The 17,049-nt window shown below is 41.8% G+C and overlaps 1 protein-coding gene across 2 annotated transcripts in view; it reads right to left on the bottom strand.

The window, feature by feature from the left end:
- The window catches only part of BICC1 (BicC family RNA binding protein 1), a 241,577-nt gene extending 225,129 nt beyond the window's left edge, over window positions 1–16,448 (bottom strand). Inside the window, exons 1-2 of one of the 2 annotated variants that reach the window (XM_075934849.1) lie at window positions 15,957–16,446; window positions 15,286–15,509 (exon numbers count right to left, since the gene is read on the bottom strand). Coding sequence is in view for 1 of the 2 variants with exons in the window: in XM_075934848.1 (XP_075790963.1) it covers window positions 15,957–16,407 (451 nt within the window). In the remaining variant the exon portion in view is untranslated. Of the gene's footprint in view, window positions 1–15,285; window positions 15,510–15,956 lie in introns of both variants that reach the window. The other variant, XM_075934848.1, reaches the window with a different exon arrangement.
- Window positions 16,449–17,049: the final 601 nt, after the last annotated feature.

Genomic DNA, 17,049 nt, shown 5'->3' with positions numbered 1-17,049 from the left:
CATCAAATAGGTGCACTTGTATTGATATCACCACTGGATCTTCCTGGCGCTAAATCTCTCACAAGGCAATATTCACTATAATATTCCACAAGACAGAGTACAGTTTCAAGTGCTTCCACTCGTGCTTTCAAGACCAGAGAATAACTGTAAAGTAGAGATGTTAAATATCGATTAACTAATTGAATAGTCAATGGGATTTCCATCAACTATTTGATTAGTCAATAAGGACTAGTGCACGTTCTACCTCTGAAATGTATAAAAGCCCCAGTGAGGGCTCTTGTACATTTCAAAGAGGAAGTGCCACTGCTACACCCTTGCTCCTTCCCATGGAGCTGGAGGGAACCAGCTTTTAAGCGGCTCCCCCTCAGCACTCCCTCCTATTTTCCCCCCACTTGCTACTTTTTTTGTGATAGAGGCAGCAAGGGGGGGAGGAAGTGACTAGTCAACTAATGTGTCAACTATCCGATAACCTTTTGCTTATCGAAGAGTTGACTAGTTGATTATCCCTTACATCCTGATGGTAAAAGTATATTAAAAGTATCCTTTAATAAAGTATTCTGGTTACATTTAAACATTCATAATAAGCTGAACTCACTTTTATAGTTTTAAATTTAAATGATCAATGTTTCAATTACTGAAATAACTTCCCATTTTTTACAAGAAATTGTTCAATTATCTAGGGATGTCGCAAAATACATTTTTAAAAAACTTAGTCCAAAAGAAAGCATTTGCTGGCTCTTTCTAAGGGACCCAGAAATAAGTCCTTGTATGTTAAATTGTTTATGACATTTCAAAATGTAAGTTACCAGATATGGTTATACACACACACCGCACTACAGGCTCCACAGTTATATTTCATTATTCACAATTAACATGCCAAAAAAATTCTGCCTGTGTGTATTTGTATTTCTAAAGTCTGTTTACCAAGTCCTAAAGATTTTGTAAAGTTCACTTCATGTTTTTGCACATGGATCTGATTAAGAACAGATTTTTCTCTCATGTCTGATGTGCATATAACGCTAAAGAAATCTTTTCTTTAAAAAAAAAGCGTACCCACATGTATCTAAAATTTATGGGAAAAGCTATTTTTTCAGATTCTCCTCTGCCACATAAAAGTGTTTATATAAGTTTTGTCTATATCCAAAATTCCTATATGCAGACATTTTAAACAGCACTAATTACACACATACAAACAAAATACTTAACAAAAACAACAAATATTTTATCCTTGTACAGCATTTTTCACCAAGATTACACAGCAAAGAAAAGTAAAAGTAATTTGATTTCCAGTCTCATGTTCATTCATATATTCAAAGGCCCGAAGACACCATTGTGATTATCTAACCTGACCTCTTGTATGACAAAGGCCACAGAACTTCCCCAAAACTAATCTCTAGAGCAAATTATTTAGAGTTTAGACAAGTATTTAACTGAATTGGTTAGCAACCAATGTTATATCCACTAGACCAGTGGTGGGCAGCGTGGAGCCCAAAGGCTGAATGATCCCCATCGAGGTTCTACGTGTGACCCACAAGACTTTTTTTTTACCGTTGCCTATGCTGATCAATTGCCAGATTCCACTAGTTTCTGTCCACATTGGGTTTTTTTCCTACCAATGTTACTAAAGTGACACACACATAAAACAAGGGTATGCGAAGGCAGGCACATGCTGATTGCACACAACAGTGACTGTGGAAACTCTGTGCTCCCTCTGGACCCAAATACTGCTACATTTCATTTGGCAACCCCGCAAATTTTAGGTATGCACGCGCAGTTAACAAAATTACTCTATCCAGTCTTGGTTACAACAATCTTGCACTGAAGGAGGGCCACTCATGCGACCCACTCACAAGCCTAAGTTTGGGCATCTATTTTGCAAATATCAGAATTCCAGTTTATGCTCAATAGAGCATCTCAATTATCTTAGCATACAGGTCATATGCAGTATCTTCAGAATGCATCTCAGAAGACTAAGGTTTTCCATAATATTAAAATGCTTCAATGCACCACTTAATTGAAATAATACCATTTACTTTGAAATTAAGTACATTTTTTTTTACATTTCTTAAGACACTTGGCCTTAACTTGCTAAACTTTGTGTTCAACTGTAATATAAATATTTACACACTAAACAGAATAGAGCCAGTAAAAACAGATATACTCAAGGCTCCTACACACAATGTTATTTGTAGGGTATGACAGATTAGATTATGCCATCAACCGTGGTTGGCAACAGATAATGAAAAAGATCCCTGATTAATAGAGTGAAAAAAATATAAATATTAAGCAACATCGAAGCAACACAACTCTAAGTTATGAAGAATAAGACAATTTAAGTCTTTTTTAAACTATAGAAATATGTATCAACAGTAATTTTGGAGTAGCAATCTTAAACTTCACTACTGATACAGTATAAAATAAAGAGAAAACCCTAAATTTCTCTACAACAGGAAGGTAACGTGACAAAAATTAAACTTAAAAACCAACAAATGGGCTGGTAGCACTTTATAGACTAACAAAACATGTAGATGATATCATGAGCTTTCATGAGCACAGCCCACTTCTTCAAATGACCAGAGTTTTGAGTTTAGGATGTGCAGACCCAAAATAATTAGGGAAGAAGGGGAGGGGACAGAAAAAAAGGAGGGTGGGCAGGAAACAAGGAGTAGAGGGTATGGAAATATCAAAGGGAAAAACAGGAAGGTACCTGAAGATTGGGTAGTTAAAACAAAGCGGATAAGAATCAAAGGCAATAACAGGAATCTACACATAGAGCTGTTTGCACGTTCATTGACTGTTAGATTGATAGTGTCCAAACCATCCCTCATCACAATTGGGGCCATTAGCATGAGAACTGAACTTGTGGATGAATTGTAATTCCAATGCCTCTCTGTGTATTTGGCTAGTAGAATTAAAGATGAATTACAGGCCATCAGGATGAGGGATGGTTGGGACACTATCAACCTAACAGTCAATGAAGGTGCCAACAGTTCTTTGTGTAGATTCCTGTTATTGCCTTTGATTCTTATCTGCTTCATTTTTACTACCTAATCTTCAGGTGCTTACTGATTCCCAGTTCTGCCTTCCTGTTTTTCCCTTTGATATTTCCATACCTTCTGCTCCTTGTTTCCCACCCGCCCTTCTTTTTTTTCCCCCTTCCCCTCCCTCCTTCCTTCTCCCCTATTTATTTCGGGTATGCACATCCTAAACTCAAAACTCCGGTCATCTGAAGAAGTGGGCTCACAAAAGCTCATCATACCATCTACATGTTTTGTTCGTCTATAAAGTGCTACCAGCCATTTGTTGTTTTTTAAGTTTATCTTGTACAGACTAACTCAGCTACCCTGGAAGCTTGATGATAAAAATTAAGTAGCTATACCTGGATCTTTGATAGTTTCATTATTTGTGAAATATTTTTCTGGACTGTTACAGTACCTCCAAGCAGGATATTTTAAACCAAAAGAGGAATTTCAGAATTAGTTCTATTTGCTGATTTCATGTTGTGCTTGATAGTTTTACTTAATTATTTAAATGCTGTTTAATTCAGACCAGATCTATCTGGTATACTTCTAAATTCCAGAGGCTTAGAATCACCTTTAATCTCAGATGAAATTGTTTAAATAACCCTCATATTCAACTGTTAAGTGAAAACCTCCTTACAAAAAGTTAAAACTCATCACTTCCTTCTAAGGATAAAATTTAATCAGTTGAATCCAGGGCGAATCCAGTGCCCTGACTTCCCTGATCTGCCAAGGCGCCAACATAGAGAATCTGCAAAGGGTACATTTGTTTTCTTTGGCAAGTCACCTTCTAGCTACAAAGAGCAGATATTAAATAGAAAGCTGAACTACTACATGAATCAAATTTTTATACAAGAGAATTATAGATTAGTAAAAGAATGAACTGTTTTGTTTACATATGTACTCAAATTAATTCTTTCTTAAATGTTTTAAAAATGAAAAAGACCTTTTCCTAATCCAGTAATTTCACTACTGGTTTTATTTTAAAAAAGCCAAGAGTTATTTTTAAGTAGCTCCATTCCATTTTTACACTTAGTATCACACACCCCTCCCCCACCACACACACACAATAATGGCCATGAAGGAAAAATAGGTCAGCTTCAGAGTCTAACATGTTTTACAGTACCAAAGCATACTTCAAGAGAAATCCACTAACTTCACAGATACATTTTTGAAGCATACACATCTACTTTTGATGAAAAATACTGTAGAAAAATTAACAGATCCTTCAATACATTATAATCTAATGAATGAACTTTAGTGTGCTGATTACTATGTAGTTTTCATTTAACTCAATTCTTAAAAACAGTCTTTCTTCCAGATCCTCTTAATGGAAAAGTGAATTAAGACTTTGCGAAGACTCCTAGGTCTGATCTGTAAAGAACCTTAGCTAATGCAAAAATGGAAGGCTCATGGTTATCACATTTTCCCAAGAGGAAAAAAGGCAAGAAAAGAATGTAGGGTTGGTATCTGCTTAAATGAATGAAGGGTTTTCTCTTTGTAAGCCTAGTTGCCACACTGAACAGTTATATTTCACAATCTATTTTTACAAATCTTCTGTAGGAACAGCTGATCTCCCTGCGTGGCTCAGCCATGAAAGCAATGAACTGAAAGTGTCATGGCCATGGGAGCGCAGTTCTGCTATCAGGCCACCAAAAGGCATATCTGGTCTGCTTTTTCCACCCAACAACATATGACCCAGTTGCACACTCTAAGGTAAGCACCAACCAAATTGGCTCATCTACTTCCAGCGTCCCACTCTAATAAAGTGACAAATATATATTCCCTTACAACCCGCTCCCTGAGGGGAGGGAGGGAGGGAGGGGTCGGTCTCTGTCTCTCTCTCACAAACACACACACAATTTTTAAAAGTGAACAACCCTAGCATAAGCATTATTGGTTTATCTGACACCACAACACTAAACGAACAACACAGATTTTCCACAGACAGGATGTTTGAAAATTCTTGGTGATCAGGGGAGGTCTCAGATGATAGGAAAAAAGCAAATGTAGTGCCCATCTTCAAAAAGGGGAAAGGAGGAGGATCTGGGGAACTACAGACTAGTCAATGGAGTAGGTCCGCAAGGAATCCATTTTGAAACACTTGAAGTAGAGGTGATCAGGAACAGGTGACATCGATTCGCCACAGGTAAATCATGCCTGACCAACCTGATTGCGTTCTATGGTGATATAACTGGCTCTGTTGATATGGGGAAAGCAGTGGATGTGATATACCTTGACATTATCAAAGCTTTTGACACAGTCTCCCACAGTCGTCTTGCCAGCAAGTTAAAGAAGTATGGTTTGGATACTGGAAGGTGGATAGAAACTGGCGAGATCATCGGGTTCAACTAGTAGTGTTCAATGATTCAATGTCTGGTTGGCAGTCAGCATCAAGTCAGTCCTAGGGCAGCTATTGTTCATCATCTTCATTATGGTTTGGATGAGGAGATGGATTGTTCCCTCAGCAAGTTTGAGGATAACACTAAGCAAGGGGGAGAGGTAGCTATGTTGGAGGGTAGGGATAGGGTCCAGAGTGACCTAAACAAATTGGAGGATTGGGCCAAAAGAAATCTGATGAGGTTTAATAAGGATAAGTGCAAAGTTCTTCACTTGAGACAGAAGAATCTCAAGCACTGACAGAGACTGGGGACCGGCTGGCTAAGTAGAAGTTCAGCAGAAAAGGACCTGGGGATTACAGTGCATGAGAAGCTGGATATGAGTCAACAGAAGCTGGATATGAGTCAAAAGGACTACTGGCATATTGGGGTGCATTAGGATAAGCATTTCCAGAAGATCTAGAGAAGAGATTATTCCCCTTTATTCAACACTAGTGAGGCCACATTTGGAGTAGTGTGTCCAATTCTGGGGCCCCCATTACAGAAAGGATGTGGACACAGTGGAGAAAGTCCAGCAGAGGGCAACAAAAACTATAATGTCCTCCAGCCCCCTAACTTACAAGGAGAGGCTGAGGGATTTGGATTTACTCAGTATACAGAAGAGAAGAGCAAGGTGAGATTTGATAGCAGCTTTGAAGGGGGATTCCAAAGAGGATGGAGAGAGGCTGTCTCAGTGGTGACAGATGACAGAATGAGGAGCAATGGTCTCAAGTGCAGTGGGGTAGGTCTAGGTTGCACAGTAGGAAAAACTATTTCACTAGGAGGGTGATGAAGCTGGAATAGGTTACCTAGGATGGTGGTGGAATCTCCATCCCTAGAGATTTTTAAGTCCTGGTTTGACAAAGGCCTGGCTGGAATGATTTAACTGAGGTTGGTATTACTTCAAGCAGGGGATTAGACTAGATGACCTCCTAAGGGTATGTCTACACTTGCAGCCTATTTCGGAATAAGGCTGCAAATGTAGGCATTCGGAATTGCAAATCAAGCCCGGGATTTAAATATCTCGCGCTTGATTTGCGTCTTCCCGGACAGGCGCCATTTTTGAAATTTACAAGCCCGGAATAACTGCCCGCATCTACACGCGGAAGTGAAGTGGGCATTTGAAATAAAGCCCTATTTCGAACTACGTGTTAAACCTCATTGCAGAAGGAACAACAGGTAGTTCGAAATAGGGCTTTATTTTGAACGCCCGTTTCACTGCCGCGTGTAGACGCAGGCAGTTATTCCAGGCTTGTACATTTCAAAAATGGCGCCCAGCCGGGAAGATGCAAATCAAGCGTGGGATATTTTAATCCCTGGCTTGATTTGCAATTCTGAATGCCTACGTTTGCAGCCCTATTCCGAAGTAGGCTGCAAGTGTAGACATACCCTTACAAACATTTGATTCTGTTCTAGGAAACTTATACATTATCATCTCCTCTTTCAACTCATTCAGATATTTCATCACAATCTAGTAGTTCTGAATACTATCAATGTTCATAACTCTATGAATTAGATGCAGGAGATGGGAACTTTGGAAAGGAAGGTATGTCTCAAAGAATCCATCTTTTTGACTTGCACACTTAATCACAAACACAGTTCCTGATACTAGATCAGTTAACTGAGTGGGAAGTCTATAGACAGCATATTCATTATAACTTTCATATATGTAGAACTAAAAACTATTTTTAATAAATTAAAATATTTCAAGTACAGGCAGTCCCCGGGTTACGTACAAGATAGGGACTGTAGGTTTGTTCTTAAGTTGAATTTGTATGTAAGTCGGAACTGGTACATACTGTAGGGGAAACTCTAGCCAAACATTTCTCCAGAGCTCAGTTTTATTCTCCCACACCTCACTTCCCTCAGTCCTTTATTCTCAAGCTGAGGTGTCTGCTGAGAAAAGCCGCTCTGCGTCTCCCTGGTCTGCTGTGGGGGGCGCTAGCTTCGCGTCTCCCTGGTCTGCTGGGGGGAAGCAGCTAGTGCGGGGTTGCCTCACCCTGTTTGTAAGTAGGGATCCGATGCAAGTCGGATCCATGTAACCCGGAGACTGCCTGTATGATATTTAGAGCTACAGAGCATGCCCCTCACTATTTTCTACCATTTATCATTAAAGTGGATGTTTCCCTATTGCTAAGAAGCACTTCACAATTAATTCTGCTATACAAAGGTCTGAAAATAACAAGTATGCTTCATTAGTAAACAGCAGACAGGGACAGAGCCAAGCAGCCTGAAATAAATACTCAAAACACGGCACACTTTCCAATGGAAGTACAGATTATAATATAACCAAAAGGAATGTGCAATCCAGCAATACTTAACTCAGCAGTTCATGCCAAACCATGATAGCCTGTTGTGCTACTAAAAAAAAAAAAAAAAACACACAGAAACTTGAGCAAGTGATATTACTACAAATGTTAACAACGGAATGCAAGAACATTTTTAAACTACAGGTCACCAAAAATCATTTCATATATTTTTTATAGAAAAGTCCAGTCAGCACATTTGGAATTTGAAAGCTTTGAAAATTATCTAAAACCTTTCTGGCTACATATATGTTAACACCACAGTAAATGCTATTGGATAGGTTCAGCTTACCACACTATTATATCTTTATCCAGAATGGAAAATTGTTCCTTTATACAGCGTAATTTAGGTAGCTCTCATTATTATACTTTTTTTTTTAAAAAAAAAAAGATTCTAATTGTGGTAAATTTCTATCTTTGCCAATCAGTAAAGCATCTGGCCCCTTAGGTTAAAACATTTCAAGATAAAAAAAATACTGAAAAGGGTGGCGGTTAATCAATTTTGTTGCACAATTTTAATCCAGCTTTTACTATATACATTTCTAGAGAATGTGTCAGCCTTTCCGCACTTTGTGGGAGGAATGAACAGGAGCTGCTTCCTGGCCCAAGTCTTTGCAGAGCTCATCAGTTCCCCCTTCCCTTCTCTCTGGCTCCCATGTGACTGGAAACAGGTTGTCCCTTCCTGCTCTCACAATGTCGAAAGGCTACTGACACCTCCAAATGCTGATGACCACTGATATAATCCAGCTGCCTCCTGTCCATAATACCAGGAAGGGGTTAAACCTGATTGCAGTGGCTTGAGCAAGCCCAGCCAAAGAGGTGACTGAGGGAGAATGGTGCTTTTGGGGACAGAGCAGCCTGGTAGTGTTAGTAGCTATTTGACACAGTGGAAGCAGGAAGGGATCCTGGGTGGGGTGGGTGAAGAGGATGCTAAGCCTCTGCTTGGGGAGTTGCAAAGGAGCCTGCAGAGTTGGGATGTGAACAGGCGAGAAATCACTTCTACTGCCTGTGCCTCTCCAGAGATTAGCTGAGGGCCAGTGAGGCTTCCACATGCCAGCTCTGTGCGAGGCTTCGGCCCATGCAGGGTGTGGCTTCTCCTTATCTGTGCCTCAGCCTGGAGTCTTGCTTGGGCTTTTCCAGGGTGCTGGCCCAGCCAGAGGCAGTTGGGAAAGCAAAGAACCTGCTGGTCATTTGTTGGTGAGCTGAGCACTCTGACCTATATCAAGGGAGCCAGAGAGAAGGGAGGGGGCAACTGATGAGCTCTGCAAAGACTTGGGCCAGGAAGCAGCTCCTGTTCATTCCTCCCACAAAGTGCTGAAAGGCTGCTAAGCCTTCTGTGGGCACATTCTGGTGTGAACTCAGGTGGAGGGGCAAGGCATGTGGCCCTGCAAGTCCCCACCATGTGTTGCCCCAAGAAGACACGGCATCAGGTACCAGGAGAGGCGGGTCTATCCCATGGGCCCAGCCAGAACACAGCACATAGAGGGTCGAGCCAGTCAATCATCCCTCTTCTGTGTGTGAGAGGAGTATGGGAGTGAGTGAGTGTGACCTATCCCATTGTGAACCCTAAAGATAAGAAGGTAAAATGAAAAGAACCCAATGATGCAGTATTTTTTTTTTTTTAAACAGGAACTCAATCAATTTGAATGTTTGTACTGCATGATTCTGATTGATTACCATTGAATTGCTTGAACAGGAGTAATTTTATCAGGTGTCCCACATTCAACATAGGTATATATTAGGGTTGTTAAACAGTTTAATATGGTAACCGTGTATCTGCTAAAAATCTTAGCAATTACATGCACTGCAGGCTGTAGCGAAGTCTCCCTGGAAGCACAGCAGGTAGCCCTTACCCACCCAAATCCCAGGGAGGACGCTTCGCTGCCCTGCCACAGGAAAGCTGCCTCTATGTTTTTGCCACCCCTGAGTTAAGGGCCTCCGCAACCCAGATCTGATCCACTAAGCAGGTTTATCCAGCCTGCGAATGCCCTACCAACTCCCCTGTCTCCAGGTCAATCAAGGCCTGGATATGGGGGAGCGCACAACATCTCCTCCCCCCGTCAGTGGCACATGGTGCTTAGAGTCAACCACCAAAGTTAACTAAGTTCCCTGCACCCTTTCAGGGCGGGGGCAGGGTGTGAGAGACTTTGTGTGCTCTCCCCACCCCCAAGCCAACCAAGGCCTGGGGGCAGGGAGGGAAGCGCACAAAGTCTCCTCCCACCCTGCAAGGGGCATGCAGGGCTTAAAATCAACCACCATCTGCTGCTCAATTGGTGGTTGACTAAGCACCGCATGCTTCTTGGACGGCAGGGAGCAAGAGATTTCCTGTGCTTCCCGCCCCGGCCCTGATTGACCTGGGGGAGGGGAGCGCACATGAAGTCTCTTCCTGCCACCGGGGTGCGGGTGCCTAGAGGTAACCACCAGCTGTTCTGAACTGCTGGCAGAACTCTTGGGGGGGGGGGGGGGAAGACTTCACACACTCCTCCTACCCCCAGGCCAGTGAGGGTCCGTGGGCAAGGAAGCACAGGAGTGTGCTGGCCCTGTCCGGGGCCACTTCAAAAATTTCTGAAGTCCCCTCCCCATCTAAAATTATTGCCCATCCCTGGTTTAACCGATACCATTGACAGTTGGTTAAACTCTGACATTCCTAGTATATATGGTCACCATAGAAATGTATTAGCAGAGAATACAGTATTATCCCTGAAACAGAACCAGACTATTTTAGTAAGATGAGGGCCTGAAACTAAGCCCAGGTATCACAGGTCTGATGTGAGGCCTAGGAACAATAGCCAAGACTTTGCTCAGATCAAAGTCAAGTTACGAGCAGGAAGGAAAGCTTAGTTAATAAGATTAGCATAAATAAGATAGAGGGTATCAAAACAATAGAGGTCAGTTAGAGGTTGTAAACACATTTTAGGAGGATGCTAACACAAGGAAGGCTCCACTGAGACACATCCAACCTCCTCCCCAGCATACCGACCCAGGATCATGACCAGGTCTAAACTGACAGCATGATGATCAAATCTCCTTTGTATGAAGTAAGGGAGGCAACTAAGCAACAGGAGGTAGAAACCTGATACGTCAGGAGTGATGCATAACTTGTTTGTACCTTTGTATAAAAGTGAACCCCAAAGAACTGTCTTTGTCCAGCCGAGGGGGAAGTGTGTTATCCCTGGCACTGACTGAGCTGAGTCCATTGTAATGGTCATACATATATTAGCCTAACTGTAGACCCTTTGGTCTGGGGAAGCTAGGACTTTACATTGTCTACAATAAACCTGGCTGGGTGCATTCGATCCTTATCTGATTTTGTAGTCTTTGGGAGCTTCCTTAAAGTCTGCTGTGTTGACTTATTGTGGAGGGTCAACACAATAAACGGGAGCAAAAACATGAAAGCACACAGCTGAACAGTTACCATCACTGACAGAGCAAAAACCTGACTGCTACATCTATTATAGGAATGTGGTCTGTATAGGAAGAAAACTTTCAAAGATCTGTATGTTCCTTATCTAATTAATTATAACATGAAAGATAGAGAATAGAAAAACCAAATACCTTGTTTGAATTGCTGCTGACGTATACAATATATCAGACAAAATCATGCAGAGTAAATCCTGAACAAAGCTGTCTCCAGATTTTATTTTCAGTAAAATATTAATTCAAAATACAAATGGAATCTGATCATTTAGATGTAACTTTATTAAGTTGAACTGTTGGAAATATTAGAGCTGTCTCACTATTAAAGTAGACCAGTCAGAAACAACTGATATTTAGATTACAGGAAAGTATCCCCATTTTGTAAGCATTCATTCTTGTGAGCAACGAACACTGCCAACCAGCCAAGGATAAGTAACCAGATGAGAGAACCTCAGAAGAAAAATTGTGCTCACTGGGCATTTGGTAAGAGAGGAGATAATGAAAAATGCTAAGCAGAACTACCAGAGAAGTATGAGAGATGTATATAAACATTTCAGATTATTCCTGAATGAAACGTTATAATCAATGCCTAAACAAGAGTTAAGAATACCTTAGTTATACTTTTTACAAAGTCTGTATACGTCCCTTTTTGAAAATTAATCAAGAGAGACCACAAACTTAGGAAATCATCAACACAGAGAGGGCAAGTCATGTTTGACATTATACAGACTATAAGAACAGATCAGACCTCGGTACTACGGTTCAAAAACATCATAAATATACAAGATACATATATATTATATACCGTACACATGTATGCAACATTCAATAGTTGTGTAGAGGCATGACATAGAAGGCACATTTTACCTTTCATCGTATTACAAAATGATTAATGATAAACTAAAAAAATAAGTCACCCAATATAAGGCTATATTTTGGAGTTTGCTTGTTTGTGCTTTGTTTTTCATTTATTTATTGCATTCACTAATTTTAAGGCCATCTTGGCTGCAGATGCATTCATAGCTACGGTCAGACTAAATTTTTGGACAGCTTTTTGTAAGTTTAATGTTTTTCATTTTTGTATTAGTGTCCAGCTGTTATGGACACACACAAATAATTAAGAAAATCATTCCAAAATATTACGTTAATTAAGCATTCATTAAGATTTAGTTAACTGCAGCTACATCAAATGTACTACGAAAGATTTTCTTTCAATGGTATGTCACTACCAAAAGAATCACTGATAGACTGTTTGACTCTTACTTCCTTTCTGCAGAAATAATCTCTCTCTCTCTCACACACACACACACACACACACACACACACACACACACACACACACACACACCCACCCCAGGGATATAAAATAGAGTTTTTCTAAATATTTTAAGGATATCAAGCAAGAACATTGGGCTATTGATATGTTTCTAAGGCAGTACAGTAATTCTGGTCCAAATATCATACCCCGGTAAGTCAGTTTATACTTTTAATGGATGGTCATCTTTAACACACACACAAAAATCAATGTCTAGAAGCCAAAACACAGTACTGTGAACACAGATTACTGGGTATTATTCTCATCTCTGCCACTGACTTGCTATGGCACTTTGGCAGTCACTGTCTGTGTTTAACTCAGCCATCTATAAAAGTAGCATAGCAGGGTCTAGACATTTTATTTGTATTTGTAAAGTACTCAGATACTTAGCTAAAAGTACTGAATCTCATTAAAAGAGTACAAACATCAACACATCTTTAATTTAAGATGCAACTTTACTCCATGGCATCTTTTCTGAATTTTTCCACCAAACTTAATTCTAGCAATCTGATGGAAGAAGACAAATATAATTTATTATAGTCTCTATTCCATTTCCTAAAAATATTTTCCACTGCAACAATACCAATTTACTAGAAATTAATTCAATATGATGAAAGTCTGAGTTTTTACATTTACAAAAAAAATCTTGTTATTCTGAATTCAATATGCTATTGTTCAATACACTAATGGGTGGAGGTACAATTTAAATGCATGCTAGGCTAAAACAACATAAAATATCACAATTTTTGCGTTAAGTTTTACGTATGCATTAACCATTGGATAGGACAGCTACAGAGTCAGTATGGATTAGGTTTATGAGATCTGTTTTACCCTCCCACCCTTACCACCTTAGACAGTAAAAAGACAGGCTGTGGGATGAGGTAATGGAAGTTTATGTGGTGGGGAAAAGTGAAAGAAAACCTTCAATTTTCGTACAGCACTTTTAACTTGTGACCTTTCTTCACAAATTCTTCCTCTTTTCGGTGTCTGTGCAATTTACAAAATGTATGTTTTATGACATCTTTCATAGGCACAAATTTAGAATTAGTTCAGTTACTTATGACAAAAATTGTATGCTTCTCTGCACTAGTTACTCTATTACATACTGAGATTTCTCTTCTAGTAACAAAATATTAACTGATTAAACATTAACCTACCCCCTGTAGAGAGAATCTCATTTGAAACAAATTCCAAACATTATAATCACCAAGTTATCCCAGTTTTTGGGCAGACAATCCAGTTCACCAGTTATTTTATTCAGCATCCTCTTTTTCCCTCACTTACCCCACTCCTTCAGACTACTACCAATGGTATTAACAATATTAAAATATAAGTTCTGTGATAGTCATGATGAGTAAAACATTGCCAGGAAACTAATAGAGCAATTCTAGCTGACAGATTCTTTAAAAAGTAAAAATAAAAACCCTACACCTTTTATATTTAGAACCTGGTTAACTATTGGCATAAGTCTTGCTAAAATAAAATGTTTCATCTAAAACATGTCCAGAAATATAGTGCATTTATTTGGAATTCACATCTTCCTTACCATGTCCTCAAGTTCTATCATTTTTCATCTTTAATTATTCTAAATTACAACATTCCAAGTACACTGATTATAAATTATCAGAATCCAGTAATAGTATGAAACCAGATTTTTTTTCCTTCCATTTTGTGTTCCTGTTGTCAAAGATTACATTTTCTAACCTTGCTTACTCAGTTACGCAGTGCACTTTCAAGTAATTCAGAAGGTAATAAAAAGCACTATGTTTACAGGCTTAGAATGACTGATCCCATGCATAAAGAGAAATATTTTCATTTGTGAAATAATATATGAATGATGAAAAGCTCTCAGTCTTCTGTTATGGTTTTTGACAAATGCAGCCTTAAGAGTTAAAAAAGAATGAAAATAAAGTACTGTATACAGTATTTAGAGTATCACACAATAATAAGTGGCACAAAATTACATGGCTTGCACAGGCCATGATAAGTGCATGCTAATAATATACTCCTGTTCCTCCTCTAAAAAAAAAAAAAAAAAAAAAAAAAGCTAGATTAACCATCATGTAGGTATTGTTCTAAATATTTAAGAAAGTAAAATAGCACTTTTTAAAACTTCCATAATAGCTCTAATTCAATTCAGATATGCTTTAGTCTCACTGAAATGTAAGTATAGTTTGCAGCTCAGTTTGAATAGACCAAAAGATATTCAAAATCACTAAATATATTACACAACTGTGAAGGAGACACCCCCGCTACATCTGCTTTAAAAATAATACTTTCTATTCATGGTATTTTTTTTCAAAATTTTTCCTTCAGTTTCATAGAGGGGGGACATAATTCAAAACATCTTGGAACAAAATCACATGAAATAATAGTCAAATGCATAAGAAATCCTAAAACCAACATTAACATTATCCAACACAGTCACATGAATCTAATAGATTACTGTTTTCAAAACTAAGATCTTTTTGTTTAATTAACCTTTAAATTGTTTGCCTTAAGAGCATTACATTATTTAGGTGTATTGTTTAGTGATATGGTATAAATAACATATCAGTACAAAAATCTAGATCAAATCACAATTTAAAGGACTCGGATATTCCAAAAAAAATCCAGAAATTAGATGGTTTCGTGCAATTCTGAAGTCTTCCATTTTATGAACATCCACTTTGCTATGCAGCAAAATACTGTCCTACTTCTAAAAAAAAAAAATCTGAAATGCATTCCCTGAGCTGCAAGGACTAAGTATTTCCAGTAGCCCAGAACATTCAAGATTGCCTCCTACTCTTCAGTGTTCACCGTAAAGCAAAGCTTTATTTCAATACCAGTAATTCTAATAGCGTTTATACTTAGGGTGTTTGTGATGAAGCAGCGGAGCTGCGACGTAGTACCGTCAGACAGACTTTGACACCTGTATTAGCATTAAGAGAGATTTGTACGAACTGAGGGTAACCCATTTTGCACGAGGGTCAGATGAAGGCAATCCGCGGCTTCATGAAAGAATCCCTTGCAACCCCTGCGAGACCGGACATCTTCGGAAAGCAGAGCTCATCCACATCTGGAATGGGACGTGCTGGGAACGGGCAGGGGGTGGGGAATAGGTTTCAGAGCCAGGGTATTGCAAGCGCCCTCTCTCAGGACCGTTCCTCGCGTCCCGGGCCGCTAGAGGAGAAGCGCAGAGCGGGACAGCCCAGCAAGAGCAGACATGCTGTCCCCCAGGGGTCAAACTGCGATTGTCCCGGGTACTGGGGGGCCTGCGGAGGCAGAGCCTCGGGCGCTCCGCAGCGGAACAGCCCCTCCCGCCCTTGTCTAGCAAGCGGCAGGCCCCGGGCCAGTCGCTGGTCACCCCCGGGAGGACCCGCTAGAGCCACTGCGGGGACGCGGCTTTCCCGACGCCCAAGTGCCCGCCCCCGCAGCAGCCCGGGCTCGGGAGGTAGCGCGCCCCTTTCGCGGCCCCAGAACGGGGGCTGGGCGGGGAGCCGGCTCCCCCACGCCACGCCGCGGCGCGAGCCCCGCTCACCTTGCAGCATGGCCTCCAGCTTCTTCCTGTCCACCCGGAATCGCTCCTCGCCCCACTCTGGGCTACGCAGGGGCCGCGGGCCGGCCGCGTCCTCCTCGGAGCCGGGCAGCGGCGAGTCGGCGCTGCGCTCGCTGTTGGAGCCCGGGTCCGAGAGCGCCTGCGGCAGGTAGCCGCTCAGCGGCTCGCACTGCGCTGCCATGGCGCTGCCGGGCCGCCCTTGCCACAGCGCCGAGCCCCACTCGGCCGCTTCCCCGCCGCGGGACGCTATCTGCCCCCACAGCCTCCTCCGCGCCTCATCCCAGCCGCTGCCTGCCAGAGTCTCGGTCCCAGCGCTGCTGCCTGCGCCCGCCTCTGCCTCCGGCTCCCTGCCGAGTGCGCCAGTCTCGGGGCCGGCCTCGGCTCTGCGGCGCCCCCACCCCGCCCGCAGCCCGCACAACATCTCCGCCTCCATGGAGCCGCCCGCGGCCCGCCGGGAGGGGCAGGGGTTATCCCCGGACGGGGGCCGGCATGCCGAGTCTGCGACCCCTGCAGGGGGAACTGGCGTGGGGCGGGGATGACCACTCGGAGACACCTCAGCCGGATGGATCCCCACCCGAAGGGAGACAGCCCTCCTGGAGCCTGCGGGTCACCCCATTATGAGGGGCAGGAACGGAGAGCACCATCCCACAGAGACCCCCATCTCCATGGGGGTGCCGGGAACAAGTTACAATGGGAGTACCGGATCTCCTCCTCCGGAGGAAACGCCCTATCGGGAAGGCAGAGATATTCTTATCGTGGGGGGAAACCCCTTCATGAGTTGGGGATCCCCTGGAAAAGGGAGTGGGAGACACCATCATTGGTCAGGGGTATCATCCCAAAACGACCTCTCATCAGAACATGAGAATTCTTATCCTGCATGGGAGACACCAACTCCATCATGAGGCAAAGGGGTCCCCATTCTGTTGGGGTGAGTAGTCTGTCATGGAGAGTAGGGTGAGCTCCACCCTTGGAGAAAATGAGCTAGTAGGATTTCCCAAACCCAGGGAAGACATTCCTCTCATGAGGCAGATAGGCTTCCAATTCTGGGTGCACTTCATCATGGGGTATCTATTTT

Source organism: Pelodiscus sinensis, chromosome 8 (genome assembly GCF_049634645.1).
Source record: "Pelodiscus sinensis isolate JC-2024 chromosome 8, ASM4963464v1, whole genome shotgun sequence".
Classification (NCBI taxonomy): domain Eukaryota; kingdom Metazoa; phylum Chordata; order Testudines; family Trionychidae; genus Pelodiscus; species Pelodiscus sinensis.
This window is presented reverse-complemented; position numbering and strand designations above follow the sequence as displayed.